Source organism: Balaenoptera ricei, chromosome 18 (genome assembly GCF_028023285.1).
Source record: "Balaenoptera ricei isolate mBalRic1 chromosome 18, mBalRic1.hap2, whole genome shotgun sequence".
Lineage (NCBI taxonomy): Eukaryota > Metazoa > Chordata > Mammalia > Artiodactyla > Balaenopteridae > Balaenoptera > Balaenoptera ricei.
Genome location: NC_082656.1, coordinates 56,607,787 through 56,622,642, shown reverse-complemented (window position 1 = coordinate 56,622,642; position 14,856 = coordinate 56,607,787). Strand labels below are relative to the sequence as shown.

General features: G+C 36.5%; 1 protein-coding gene across 10 annotated transcripts in view; it reads left to right on the top strand.

The window, feature by feature from the left end:
• RBM26 (RNA binding motif protein 26) overlaps window positions 1–14,856 on the top strand; it is a 90,720-nt gene that overhangs the window by 39,645 nt on the left and 36,219 nt on the right. For 7 of the 10 annotated variants that reach the window (XM_059902491.1, XM_059902489.1, XM_059902486.1 and 4 more), the window contains exons 11-14: window positions 704–863; window positions 3,365–3,529; window positions 4,201–4,332; window positions 5,594–5,665. In XM_059902491.1, coding sequence (XP_059758474.1) covers window positions 704–863; window positions 3,365–3,529; window positions 4,201–4,332; window positions 5,594–5,665 — 529 coding nt within the window. The remainder of the gene's footprint in view (window positions 1–703; window positions 864–3,364; window positions 3,530–4,200; window positions 4,333–5,593; window positions 5,666–14,856) is intronic. The other 3 variants (XM_059902493.1, XM_059902492.1, XM_059902494.1) reach the window with 1 other exon arrangement.

The following is a 14,856-nucleotide window of genomic DNA, read 5'->3' as shown; positions in this document are numbered from 1 at the left end:
GTATGAAAGGAGGCTTTACATGTGGGCAATTCCTGTTAGGAGTTAGAAAGCAGCCTTTGTGGGGGTAGGGGAGGCTGTGTGTTTGATGATTCATTTACAAATTTGCATGTTTGAGGAAAGACTGGGATCACACTTTTAGAGCTTTAACATATGTTTAATAATGGATAATTTCTAGTTCTGTCTCTGCCTTTAATTCTGTGATTTAGGGCAAGCAATGTAACCTCCCTGGGCCACAGTTTTGCTCCCCTTTCTTCTAGTGTCAAACGTATGGTCGACAGTTCTGACTTTTTTTTTTAATTGGAAGGAGGTCGAGACAGTCATTTCTTGCTTTTAATCAATGTTTTGAAGTAGGAAATATTTAATAAGTTAGCCTTTGCAGAAACGGCAAAGGTTATATAGGCAAATTGACTGAAAGAGGGTGCTAAGACCTTTCCTGCTAAGAATTTTAAGTAGGAGTGGAATAGAAGTGGAAAGGAACAAATGATATAGAAGAACCCTTCTCACTTGGCTTCCATGAAAGATAATGAACACTACTCATTTGGAAACTTCATTTTTTGAGGAAAAAAAATAAATTCCCTTTATCAACTAGCAATTTCAATTTTGAAAAAAAATGGAACTTAAGTTGCAAAACTTTATTCTTTTGTACTTGATAGGGATCAGGATTTATAAATGAATGTATTAATTAACTTGATTTTTGTTACAGACCAAATTTTAATAGAACAAACAGCCCAGGCTTCCAGAAAAAGGTTCAGTTTGGAAATGAAAATACCAAACTTGAACTTAGAAAAGTTCCTCCAGAATTAAATAATATCAGCAAACTTAATGAGCATTTTAGTCGATTTGGAACCTTGGTTAACTTACAGGTAAGAGCTTTAAAGTGATTCTGTTGTCTCTGCTTAATTATTTACAGAGGGAACCTTAATATAGTAAGAAAAATAGTTTTATAAGAAAATATTATGGAAACTTTGGTAATATTCTAAGTTTAGAAAATTGGATATGAAGTGAAACTTTTTATTTTAGGAAAATGTGTGATTTTGAATAACATATTTACTTTCAAAAGGCAGGAGACTTGATTGATCTTATTATACACTTTTTACCTAATAGAGATTATCATAAAACTACAGCAAAGTTAAATAACCACAGTGGTAAAATCTAATCTTACAGTAGTTTTCATTTCCTTAGTTTCACGTTAGCAGAATGCTTCAGTCAGATTTATTTTTGCTGCCCCTATGGTGGGACACATTTAATAGATACTTTGGGGGCCCAAATACCAGGTAATCCATAATCAGTTTAAACATTTACTTTTTTCTCTTCCACTTTTGAACATCTTTTAAGATAAATATCAGTGTAATTTGTATTTGATTTCACTTAAAATTAGACCTTGGCTTAGGTGTATGTTACTTGTGAGGTTATTTAGTATTGAGTTGACATTATGTAATATGTTGAAAGTGTTCAAATAATGTTGGGCTTCTTTTCCAGTTTGTGCATCATTCTTTTGAACTAAATTATTTCCCATAATCTGATAAAAATAAGAATAAATGTTAGAGAGTACAGCTTAAGTTGATATTTTGGAAAAATTTGTTTTCTTTCCATTTAAAAAATAATACTATAAAAGTAATAGATGAGGGACTTCCCTGGGGGCGCAGTGGTTAAGAATCCACCTGCCAATGCAGGGGACACGGGTTTGATCCCTGGTCCGGGAAGATCCCACATGCTGCGGAGCAACTAAGGCCGTGCGCCACAGCTACTGAGCCTGCGCTCTAGAGCCCGTGTGCTGCAACTACTGAGCCTGCGTGCCTAGAGCCTGTGCTCCACAACAAGAGAAGCCACCGCAATGAGAAGCCTGCGCACCGCAACGAAGAGTAGCCCCTGTTCGCTGCAGCTAGAGAAAGCCCTCAGGCAGCAACGAAGACCCAACGCAGCCAAATCAATCAGTCAGTCAATCCCTAAAATGAAAAGAAAGTTCAACAAAAAAGGGTGGGGCAGTAGAGATTTATATAGAATTTAAAGAAAATGTGTTCAGTTCTCTGCCTCTTCCATTCTTCTCCTCATATATACCCATAATATTATTACGTTATTGGTAACAATTTACCATGTGTTATTTTGGATTTTTTGTTTTGTATTTCTGTGAGTACGTATCTACCTATAAATCAGTATGCAAACTTAAAAATATGTACGTATTTAAAAGTATGTAGGTCCCTAGTATACATATTACCCTGTAGTTATTTCCTGTATCTTGAATATCTCTAAATATCTTTTTATGGCAATTCGATTTATCTACCACGTTTAGATCTAGACTTTAAAAAGTTCTTTTCCTTACACAGTTAACTACATTAGTAATATTAAATTTAAAGAAGTTTAAAGCTGAGGGTTAAAACATGGTATCTCACTATTGTTTCAACTTGTATTTCCTCAGTTACTGGTAAGATTGGTATCTTATCTCTGTATAGGTCCTATTGCTCTATCTGTATACTACCTGCATTATTATTTATAAAATACATATATTTGAAAGTTAGTTTAAAGAAACCGTTTAGCTTTATCCTAATAGAACTCCCCCCCCCCCCGCACCCAGCTCTGTTTTACATGAATTACTATTTAATTCTTAACAACTACTGAGTGGGTATTGTTATCTGGAGCGAGGTCGCTTGATTCAGGGTCTGTGTGCTTAATCCCTATTTTGTATTGCTTTGCATCACCAGTAGTTTATATAACACACTTTGGAAAGTACTGGTGTTACTGAAAGAACAGGAAATTGAACACTAAAAAGCCCTGGATCTACTACTTATTCGTTGTATGGATCTACAGAATCACGTACTCTTTGAATCTTAGTTTCCTTATGTGTAAAATGTGATTGTTGCTATTGTTTTGTAGATCTTACTCCCCCCCGCCCGCCTTAAATTTTCTTATGCTCTTGGAAATATTTTTGTGAGAGTTACCAATTTGGAAAATTTTACAGATGGATTTTTCTGTAATTTTCAATTAGAGATCACTCCTTTCAAAGTAGTTTACTGCCTTTTTCTGACTCTGGGGATCTAAGTCATGTCACTCAGTGACATAAGGATTATTTCTCATAGCCTTAATATTGGGGGTAGAAAGTGAAACATTCTAATGTTTGTATATAACATTTGTGCAGTAAGCATTCTCTACTAAGTGTTATATAGAGGAGGCTCTGATTCCACTCTGAACGGTCCTCAGTTACCATTTCTTCTGGAGTGAAAGTAGGCTACGGTAATAATCTAGATATAAGGAAGTGTAAAGATAGACTCTTACTTGGAGGACCAATATTTCATTTCTTGGGGAATTTTACTGTATGAAGCAATAGATTCATTTGCAAATTCAATGTGCTTAATATTTTAAATCTTAGGTTGCCTATAATGGTGATCCTGAAGGTGCCCTTATCCAATTTGCAACATATGAAGAAGCAAAGAAAGCAATATCAAGTACAGAAGCAGTGCTAAATAATCGCTTTATTAAGGTTTATTGGCACAGAGAAGGAAGCACCCAGCAGTTACAAACTACTTCTCCAAAAGTAAGAGAGAAATTTGTGTGAAATTAAATGCTTTTCTTGGAACGCTCTTGGCACAGTGTTTTTTAAAAGCAGAGGTATTGCAGTCAGGTCGACTTGAATTCAGATCCTGCCTCTACCATTGTTAACTGTATGCAGACTTAAGGAAGTTACTTAACTTCTCTAACCTGTTCTCTCATTTTATTATGACATTAATCCCTAGTTTAGATAATTATAAGATGATATGTGTAAAGCATATAGAACAGTTCCTGGTACATGGGAGATACTCCAGTACATGGTAGCTGTGTGTATTCTAGAAACTCAGGCTGTGGGTTCATATTGGAAATCCTTCCTTCCTCTCTTTTTCTTTCAATCAGTGAGTCAATGAATATGTAAAGTTTAATTGTTTGCAGAGGTGTACTACAGCAGTTTGTTTTTCTGTTTAACTTTCTTCTGTTAATTAAAAAAAGAGACAGAAGATAGTGAAGGTTAGATTTTGATTTTCTCCTCTACTTTATAAATATCTTATGCATCTATATACATGCATGAAGGAATTTGGGAGGTGGTTAGGTTTTGATTATAAGCTGCACTTCTAAAACTTTCTCTGCATGGGCAACTTAGTAACAAAATAACAAAGGTTACCTTCCATGCTCATGAACTAATCAACTTGTTTAACATGTTTTTCTTGTTCTGAGGTAATGCAGCCTTTAGTCCAGCAGCCCATTTTGCCTGTTGTGAAGCAGTCAGTCAAAGAGCGGTTGGGTCCGGTACCTTCAAGTACTATTGAACCAGCAGAAGCCCAGAGTGCCAGTTCAGAACTTCCTCAGGTAAATGATAAGTCTTACTGTGCCTGTCATGTAATAGGTTCTCAGTCAATTAGTTTCCCTTGGTGATTTGAATTATAATTAATTGTGTGTGTGTGTGTGTGTGTGTGTGTGTGTGTATATGTGTGTATATATATATATATATATATATATATATATACAGTGTATTATATATACGTTTTATACAGAAATATGGTCTATTCATATTTGAACACCACTTGTAAAATTTTTTTTTTTTTTACCATTACCATAACGTTTTCACAGTCTACTTTTCCTATAGTATTTGAATCTTAAATTCTTTTCTGTAGCTAATACTTATTTATGAGAATAAATACTTTTTCACTTTGTGGAGGAGACATTTTCCAGCAAAACTGTCTAAAATGTAAAGTTTTAGTACATTAAATCTTACTTTTCCCATCATCTTTTACTTAACTAGAATGCTGTTCCAGAGATAATTATGCAGTAGACTGAACTGAAAGCTTTTGGGAAGGGAAGGCTTAAACCTTGAAGTTACTTATGCAGCTCTCTCAGAACTTTGCATCACTTATTCCTGACTCTCAAATTCTCTTCTCCATATGCCATTCCCTTCCCTCCCTTCCACACTTGAGTGGCACTTTCTTGTTTCTGCACCCTCAGTCTCTTAGGTTTCAATATTTGCTGTGTGAAATAGGATGTAGTATCCTACTTAGCCAATGGATGCCACCTTGTTAATAGTCTTTGTAGATAATTCCTGAAGAGTAAGATATTGAGATTTTACAAAAACATGCAGAATGTAAATTAGTAAATTATTAGGTACTAAAAAAAACCCCTCCAATCCTGCTATCCCAAATCATCACCAAATACAGTGTATTTGGCTATAAAACAAACATACTTTAGGAAAGAATGGCGTTTGTTTTAAGCTCACAAAGCAGGCACGTATTTTAACTACTCAAATCTAATATTTAGAATGTACAAACTTTCTACTTGTCAACATAGGATTCTAAGAATGTATGGTTCTGTATCACTGGAGGGGACTTTAGCAACCACCTGGTTCAAACCTCTTATTTTACATCATAATTTTCCATGATTGAGTAATACTGTATACTGTGTATTTTTCCAAACATTCTCTTTCTGTTTCTGTCTTTGCAGAAGGCCCAAGGTTTTGTTATTAACATCAGTATACTTACAGAGTCAATATATGTTAGTAGAATCAGAATGTTCAAAATCCCTACAGACTTATATATGTTTGGGGAAACACTGAATATGTCCATTTTAATTTTTTTAGAATGTAACTAAGTTATCTGTGAAGGACAGGTTGGGTTTTGTATCAAAGCCATCTGTTTCAGCAACTGAAAAGGTAAGAAGAATAGCATGATGTGTGTGTCTTGGCTTCATAAATGTTTTCAGGTGGCACCTTAATTTTTTATTTTTTTTCATAGTTCCAAACTCTTGCTTCTTAATTGTATCTTTTATTCCTACCTTTTTGCTTTCCATTTGCTGAAAAAGAAAAATATTTGCCTACCTCTTTTTACTTTTTGCATCAGCATTTTAATACTTGCTGCTCACTGTATTTCCTTATGCTCCATTCTTTTTGTTTTTAGTTTTTATTTACTATTTTTTCTTTAGAGATATCATACATTTTAATTTGAAAACTCTGACAACCTTATAGAGAGGGCCATGAATTAGGAATTTTACCTGAGTTTGAGCTCTGGCTCTTCACTTACTAACTGCATGACTTTGGGCAGTGCTCTTAACCTTTCTGAACCCTTTTCCTCATCAACAAAATGGTGATGGTAATATTTGTCTTATGGGGTTTTAATGATGATTAAATAAAATCATTTATTTAAAGAGTATTTTGTAAATTAGAAAGAATGATGTAAATAAGTTTTTTATTTATTACAAACAGCTATTGTGTATAGCCTGACAATATAGTTAGTCATTTCTTTTTTTAAATGAGGGGAGCAAATGCTGATTAAGTTGAGAACATTTTTGGACCTGTCTTATATAGTTCTGTGTAGATGTGTTATTTTTTTCTGTTTAGGTATGAGTGAATGGCCCTGATCTTTAGTCTTTTTTGAGGTATGTCGAATCACAGAATATTAGAATTAGATAATCTGTCTCATTTCTTTATCCTCACCTTAAGGAAGGTAACCCCCAAATAGTTTTATGGTTGACCTATACACTATGAGTTACTGAGCTAGGACTGGAATCTGGGTCTTTGATTTCTTTCTAGTCCATGGCTCCCTCCATTATGAAGATTACGTGGGAAATTGACATTATAGATAATTAGAGCATCCCATGAAATAGCTGACCTGCTCTCTTCACTGGTTCTTCAGTATATTATTTTCCTTATTTACTGTGTTAAACTTTGGCAATTCTAGAAATTTGAGTATGAATCTCATTTTGTATATCACATTTTCTTCTTGGGCACCTCAGCATTACTTTAGGCATAAAATGCCTAAAATGATTCATTATTTCCCCTATAAGTTAATTTCTCCTCCTAGCCACCCACCTCTGGAAGTGATGCCACCATTTTCCTTGTTGTGCAGTCTGGAAGCCTTAGAGTCATTCACTTGTGTTTGTAGTCCAGTTGTCTCCTGTAGTTCCCTGGCCTCTGGGCTGGCATCCCCCTCCTCTAGTTTACACTGCCACCATTCTACTCTCAGACTTATTTTAATGTTAACTTCGTACAGAAACTTTCATTTCCTCAGCGAAATTTGCTTGATTCATAACTCATCATACCTCAATTATTGTGGTTCTGTTACCTCTGCTTTAGTTGTTCCTTTCTACCCTAATGAGCCGTTTTCTGTTCGTTGTCTCTTGCTATTTCCTGCCTCTTTTTTCTTTTTTTTTGATGGTGGTTTTTCTGGAGTGATTTCCTTCTGCCTAACAGATTTCTAGTCATTCTTTTAAAGATTGAAAATCTCTCTAACCTCTACTATGAAACCTCCAGATTTTTCCATATCCCCCCCCCCCCAAATTTGTGTGGCTTAGTCTATGCCACTCAATTTAGCAGCATCTAAACATTTACTTTGATTATTTTTATCCTCCTTGATAATAAGTAAGGAATAAAATAACAATATAAGGGCTGTTACACTTAGTATAGTGCTGAGCAATTCTGGTGAGGTCTACAACCCTGATTATGTTTAGGATCTGTTTATGTCAAGATTTGGATTCTGAAATTGAAGTGTACTAATTATAGCTTTTACAAAACTTTTCTAGCGTGTTTTGCTACTTGTTCTCATTATTGTTGTTTTTTTTTTTTTCACACACACACACTGTATTTTATTTTTACAAGAGATAAATAGACTGACACCAAGCATTGTACATGGATGACCACAACAAAAGCAACAATGATTGCAATTACCAAACATGAAACACACTCATACTATGTCATAATATTGACATTCAGTCCAGTAATCCTCCACTGTAACAGCTCCTTTACTTTGCAGTGAAAATTGATTTGTATATTCTTTGCCTCTGAGTCCTTGTGGGATTTTTTTTTTTTTTTTAATTCAGACAGAAAGTCACAAAAATTATACTCATCCTCATCAGTTCACTCAGTCCCATGTAATTAATTTTTTTTTTTCATCTTGATCTTTTGTTAGCACTTTTATGAGTTCATCAGTTTTTCATTAGAGTTCTGAAAATGCTTATTCATTCAGTTCAGCAGTACAGTCAGTTACCAGAAACCTGTACTTGTCAGAGTCTTTTCCATGAATTTCTTGAAGATGAAACCCTTTTATAGGAACATATTTGCAAAAGCATCAGAGTACACCCAGAACTGTCTGTAAATGACAAAAGACTTAAAAATGACCACGGTTAAAGATTTGATGAAAGTTCATAATAATGCAGTTGACAAGAAAATTAGTTATTTCTGAGATATACATTTTAAAGTAATAACTAGGATTATTACTTATAACATTATACCAGAACATATAAGATTTTTAGAAATTTCATGTAATGTCTGAAACATTTATATTAACATATTTCCGTACATATTTCCATACAGATACAAATATACGATTTTTAGAAATTTCATGTAATGTCTGAAACATTTATATTAACATATTTCCATACATATTTCCATACAAATACAGATATAAGATTTTTAGAAATTTCATGTAATGTCTGAAACATTTATATTAACATATTTCCATACAAATAACCCAATGAAAGTTTAGTATTAGTTGTTTTGTTTGTTTTTTTATACTGCAGGTTCTTATTAGGCATCAGTTTTATACACATCAGTGTATACATGTCAATCCCAATCGCCCAATTCAGCACACCACCATCCCCACCTCACCGCAGTTTTCCCCCCTTGGTGTCCATATGTCCATTCTCTACATCTGTGTCTCAACTTCTGCCCTGCAAACTGGCTCATCTGTACCATTTTTCTAGGTTCCGCATACATGCATTAATATACGATATTTGTTTTTCTCTTTCTGACTTACTTCACTCTGTATGACAGTCTCTAGATCCATCCACGTCTCAACAAATGACTCAATTTCTTTCCTTTTTATGGCTGAGTAATATTCCATTGTATATATGTACCACATCTTTATCCATTCGTCTGTTGATGGGCATTTAGGTTGCTTCCATGACCTGGCTATTGTAAATAGTGCTGCAATGAACATTCGGGTGCATGTGTCTTTTTGAATTACGGTTTTCTCTGGGTATATGCCCAGTAGTGGGATTGCTGGGTCATATGGTAATTCTATTTTTAGTTTTTTAAGGAACCTCCATATTGTTCTCCATAGTGGCTGTATCAATTTACATTCCCACCAACAGTGCAAGAGGGTTCCCTTTTCTCCACACCCTCTCCAGCATTTGTTGTTTGTAGATTTTCTGATGATGCCCATTCTAACAGGAGTGAGGTGATACCTCATTGTAGTTTTGATTTGCATTTCTCTAATAATTAGTGATGTTGAGCATCTTTTCATGTGCTTCGTGGCCGTCTGTATGTCTTCTTTGGAGAAATGTCTATTTAGGTCTTCTGCCCATTTTTGGATTGGGGTATTTGTTTCTTTAATATTGAGCTGAATGAGCTGTTTATATATTTTGGAGATTAATCCTTTGTCCGTTGATTCATTTGCAAATATTTTCTCCCATTCTGAGGGTTGTCTTTTCGTCTTGTTTATGGTTTCCTTTGCTGTGCAAAAGCTTTGAAGTTTCATTAGGTCCCACTTGTTTATTTTTGTTTTTATTTCCATTACTCTAGGAGGTGGATCAAAAAAGATCTTGCTGTGATTTATGTCAAAGAGTGTTCTTCCTATGTTTTCCTCTAAGAGTTTTATAGTGTCCAGTCTTATATTTAGGTCTCTAATCCATTTTGAGTTTATTTTTGTGTATGGTGTTAGGGAGTGTTCTAATTTCATTCTTTTACATGTAGCTGTCCAGTTTTCCCAGCACCACTTATTGAAGAGACTGTCTTTTCTCCATTGTATATCTTTGCCTCCTTTGTCATAGATTAGTTGACCATAGGTGCGTGGGCTTTCTATCTTGTTCCATTGATCTAGGTTTCTGTTTTTGTGCCAGTACCATATTGTCTTGATTACTGTAGCTTTGTAGTATAGTCTGAAGTCAGGGAGTCTGATTCCTCCAGCTCCATTTTTTTGCCTCAAGACTGCTTTGCCTATTCGGGGTCTTTTGTGTCTCCATACAAATTTTAAGATGATTTGTTCTAGCTCCGTAAAAAATGCCATTGGTAATTTGATAGGGATTGCATTGAATCTGTAGATTGCTTTGGGTAGTATACTCATTTTCACAATGTTGATTCTTCCAATCCAAGAACATGGTATATCTCTCCATCTGTTGGTATCATCTTTAATTTCTTTCATCAGTGTCTTATAGTTTTCTGCATACAGGTCTTTTGTCTCCCTAGGTAGGTTTATTCCTAGGTATTTTATTCTTTTTGTTGCAATGGTAAATGGGAGTGTTTCCATAATTTCTCTTTCAGATTTTTCATCATTAGTGTATAGGAATGCAAGAGATTTCTGTGCATTAATTTTGTATCCTGCAACTTTACCATATTCATTAATTAGCTCTAGCAGTTTTCTGGTGGCAGTTTTAGGATTCTCTATGTATAGTATCATGTCATCCGCAAACAGTGACAGTTTTACTTCTTCTTTTCCAATTTGTATTCCTTTTATTTCTTTTTCTTCTCTGATTGCCGTGGCTAGGACTTCCAGAACTATGTTGAATAATAGTGGTGAGAGTGGACATCCTTGTCTCGTTCCTGATCTTAGAGGAAATGCTTTCAGTTTTTCACCATTGAGAATGATGTTTGCTGTGGGTTTGTCATATATGGCCTTTATTATGTTGAGGTAGGTTCCCTCTATGCCCACTTTCTGGAGAGTTTTTATCAGAAATGGGTGTTGAATTTTGTCAAAAGCTTTTTCTGCATATATTGAGATGATCATATGGTTTTTATTCTTCAATTTGTTAATATGGTGTATCACATTGATTGATTTGCGTATATTGAAGAATCCTTGCATCCCTGGGATAAATCCCACTTGATCGTGGTGTATGATCCTTTTAATGTGTTGTTGGATTCTGTTTGCTAGTATTTTGTTGAGGATTTATGCATCTATATTCATCAGTGATAATTGGTCTGTAATTTTCTTTTTTTGTAGTGTCTTTGTCTGGTTTTGGTATCAGGGTGATGGTGGCCTCATAGAATGAGTTTGGGAGTGTTCCTTCCTCTGCAATTTTTTGGAAGAGTTTGAGAAGGATGGGTGTTAGCTCTTCTCTAAATGTTTGATAGAATTCACCTGTGAAGCCATCTGGTCCTGGACTTTTGTTTGTTGGAAGATTTTTAATCACAGTTTCAATTTCATTACTTGTGATTGGTCTGTTCATATTTTCTGTTTCTTCCTGATTCAGTCTGGGAAGGTTATACCTTTCTAAGAATTTGTCCATTTCTTCCAGGTTGTCCATATATATTTATAATTGTTATATCTTCTTCTTGGATTGATCCCTGTATCATTATGTAGTGTCCTTCCTTGTCTCTTGTAACATTCTTTATTTTAAAGTCTATTTTATCTGATATGAGTATAGCTACTCCAGCTTTCTTTTGATTTCCATTTGCATGGAATATCTTTTTCCATCCCCTCACTTTCAGTCTGTATGTTTCCCTAGGTCTAAAGTGGGTCTCTTGTAGACAGCATATAGATGGGTCTTGTTTTTGTATCCATTCAGCCAGTCTATGTCTTTTGGTTGGGGCATTTAATCCATTCACGTTTAAGGTAATTATCGATATGTATGTTCCTATGACCATTTCCTTAATTATTTTGGGTTTGTTTTTGTAGGTCCTTTTCTTCTCTTGTGTTTCCCACTTAGAGATGTTCCTTTAGCATTTGTTGTAGAGCTGGTTTGGTGGTGCTGAATTCTCTTAGCTTTTGCTTGTCTGTAAAGCTTTTGATTTCTCCATCAAATCTAAATGAGATCCTTGCTGGGTAGAGTAATCTTGGTTGTAGGTTCTTCCCTTTCATCACTTTAAGTATATCATGCCACTCCCTTCTGGCTTGCAGAGTTTCTGCTGAGAAATCAGCTGTTAACCTTATAGGAGTTCCCTTGTATGTTATTTGTCGTTTTTCCCTTGCTGCTTTCAATAATTTTTCTTTGTCTTTAATTTTTGCCACTTTGATTACTATGTGTCTCGGCGTGTTTCTCCTTGGGTTTATTCTGTATGGGACTCTCTGCGCTTCCTGGACTTGGGTGGCTATTTCCTTTCCCATGTTAGGGAAGTTTTCGACTATAATCTCTTCAAATATTTTCTCTGGTCCTTTCTCTCTCTCTTCTTCTGGGACCCCTATAATGCGAATGTTGTTGCGTTTAATGTTGTCCCAGAGGTCTCTTAGGCTGTCTTCATTTGTTTTCATTCTTTTTTCTTTAGTCTGTTCCGCAGCAGTGAATTCCACCATTCTGTCTTCCAGGTCACTTATCCGTTCTTCTGCCTAAGTTATTCTGCTATTGATTCCTTCTAGTGTAGTTTTCATTTCAGTTATTGTATTGGTCATCTCTGTTTGTTTGTTCTTTAATTCTTCTAGGTCTTTGTTAATCATTTCTTGCATCTTCTCAATCTTTGCCTCCATTCTTATTCCGAGGTCCTGGATCATCTTCACTATCATTATTCTGAATTCTTTTTCTGGAAGGTTGCCTATCTCCACTTCATTTAGTTGTTTTTCTGGGGTTTTTTCTTGTTCCTTCATCTGGTACGTAGCCCTCTGCCTTTTCATCTTCTCTATCTTTCTGTAACTGTGGTTTTTGGTCCACAGGCTGCAGGATTATAGTTTTTCTTGCTTCTGTTGTCTGCCCTCTGGTGGTTGAGGCTATCTAAGAGGCTTGATGGGAGGCTCTGGTGGTGGGTAGAGCTGACTGTTGCTGTGGCGGTCAGAGCTCAGTAAAACCTTAATCCACTTGACTGTTGATGGGTGGGGCTGGGTTCCCTCCCTGTTGGTTGTTTTGCCTGAGGCAACCCAACACTGGAGCCGACCCCTGCTCTTTGGTGGGGTTAATGGCAGACTCTGGGAGGGCTCACGCCAAGGAGAACTTCCCAGAACCTCTGCTGCGAGTGTCCTTATCCCCACGGTGGAACAGAGCCACCACTCGCCTCTGCAGGAGACCCCCCAACACCAGCAGGTAGGTCTGGTTCAGTCTCCCCCAGGGTCACTGCTCCTTCCCCTGGGTCCCGATGCACACATTACTTTGTGTGTGCCCTCCAAGAGTGGGGTCTCTGTTTCCCCCAGTCCTGTCAAAGTCATGCAATCAATTCCCACTAGGCTTCAAAGTCTGATTCTCTAGGAATTCCTCCTCCCGTTGCCGGACCCCCAGGTTGGGAAGCCTGACGTGGGGCTCAGAACCTTCACTCCAGTGGGTGGACTTCTGTGGTATAAGTGTTCGCCAGTCTGTGAGTCACCCGCCCAGCAGTTATGGGATTTGATTTTACTCTGATTGCGCCCCTCCTACCGTCTCACTGTGGCTTCTCCTCTGTCCTTGGACGTGGGGTATCCTCCTTGGTGAAGTCCAGGGTCTTCCTGTCAATGATTGTCCAGCAGCCAGTTGTGATTCTGGTGCTCTCGCAAGAGGGAGTGAGAGCACGTCCTTCTACTCCGCCATCTTGGTTAATCTGTTCTCATTATTGTTTTTTAACGTGTTTTGTATAGCTTTAGATGAAAGGTGTCCAAATTTGGAATTGATAGTATAAATTTGCTAATATAGTTAGCATTAAGTATATTTGTGAAAAATCACTAATGGTAGTGGGCTATTTATTAAAAAAAAATTACTCAGTAAATATTGTAAAGAATCTTCTAAGGAAAGCAATGATTTACAAGTATGTAACTTCCTGTCATCTTCAGTGAACCTGTTTACAGAATAGCATTTGGTTTTTGCTTATTCTTGGTTATTTCTGTTCCCCTAGTCCATAGGGGTTTTTACTGCATAATCCTTAGAGCTCAGTGATTCAGAGAAGTCTTAGGAAGAGTAGGAGAATGTTCCCCATCATCAAATGTTATTTAAATTTTTTTTCAATCGAAGGCTGGGGAAAACTCAAACCTTGCATCTAAACAATATCTTTTGTCATTGTTAAAGCAAACAAGTACACAAATATAAAATTTTATCCCCTTCCTGTAAATAGCACCCACTAAACCCTCTAGTGATTCTTTGTTATTCTAAGATTGCATGTGAGAGGGCTAAGAAAGAGGAAACTTAAAACCTAATTTTTACTGCTAAATATTAAGATACTGTAATAGCTGTTAAATAAGTATTGTTTGAGTAGAGTGATCAGTAAAATGATGTTTGAGTGCCTCAGCTTACTCTAGAGAGATTTATGAAGAATAAAGGTGGCATCTGCATATACCATCCTGGTTAGTTTTTTTTTTTGTTTTTTTTTTTTAATTTATTTTCGGCTGTGTTGGGTCTTTGTTGCTGCATGCGGGCTTTCTCTAGTTGTGGCGAGCAGGGGCTACTTTTCATTGCGGTGGCTTCTCTTGTTGTGGAGCACGGGCTTTAGGCGCACAGGCTTCAGTAGTTGTGGCATGCAAGCTCAATAGTTGTGACTTGCAGGCTCTAGAGCACAGGCTCAGTAGTTGCGGCGCACGGGCTTAGTTGCTCTGCGGCATGTGGGATCTTCCCAGACCAGGGATCGAACCCGTGTCCCCTGCATTGGCAGGCAGATTCTTAACCACTGCGCCACCAGGGAAGTCCATCCTGGTTAGTTTTTTTAAAAAAGTTTAGACTGTCCAAATTATCCCCGTAAAGCTCTTCTAAATTCTAAGAAGGTAAACTGACTAATCAGTTGAATATTTAATGTTCTTATATCAGTTTCAGGTATATCAGACTTATGGTACAGGATGTTATTGTTCCTTAGCAGGGTTTTTTTTTTGGTAATCTAAAAATATGTCCTGGTCCCCTTGCATGATGATAAGCTGACATCTGTACCATGGAACTTTTAAAAGGGAAATTGTGTGGCATATTTGAAGGAACATTGCATGTCATATAGAGAATTTGGCTGTTGGGATTTAGCAGCTGACATTCTGGATGATCCTG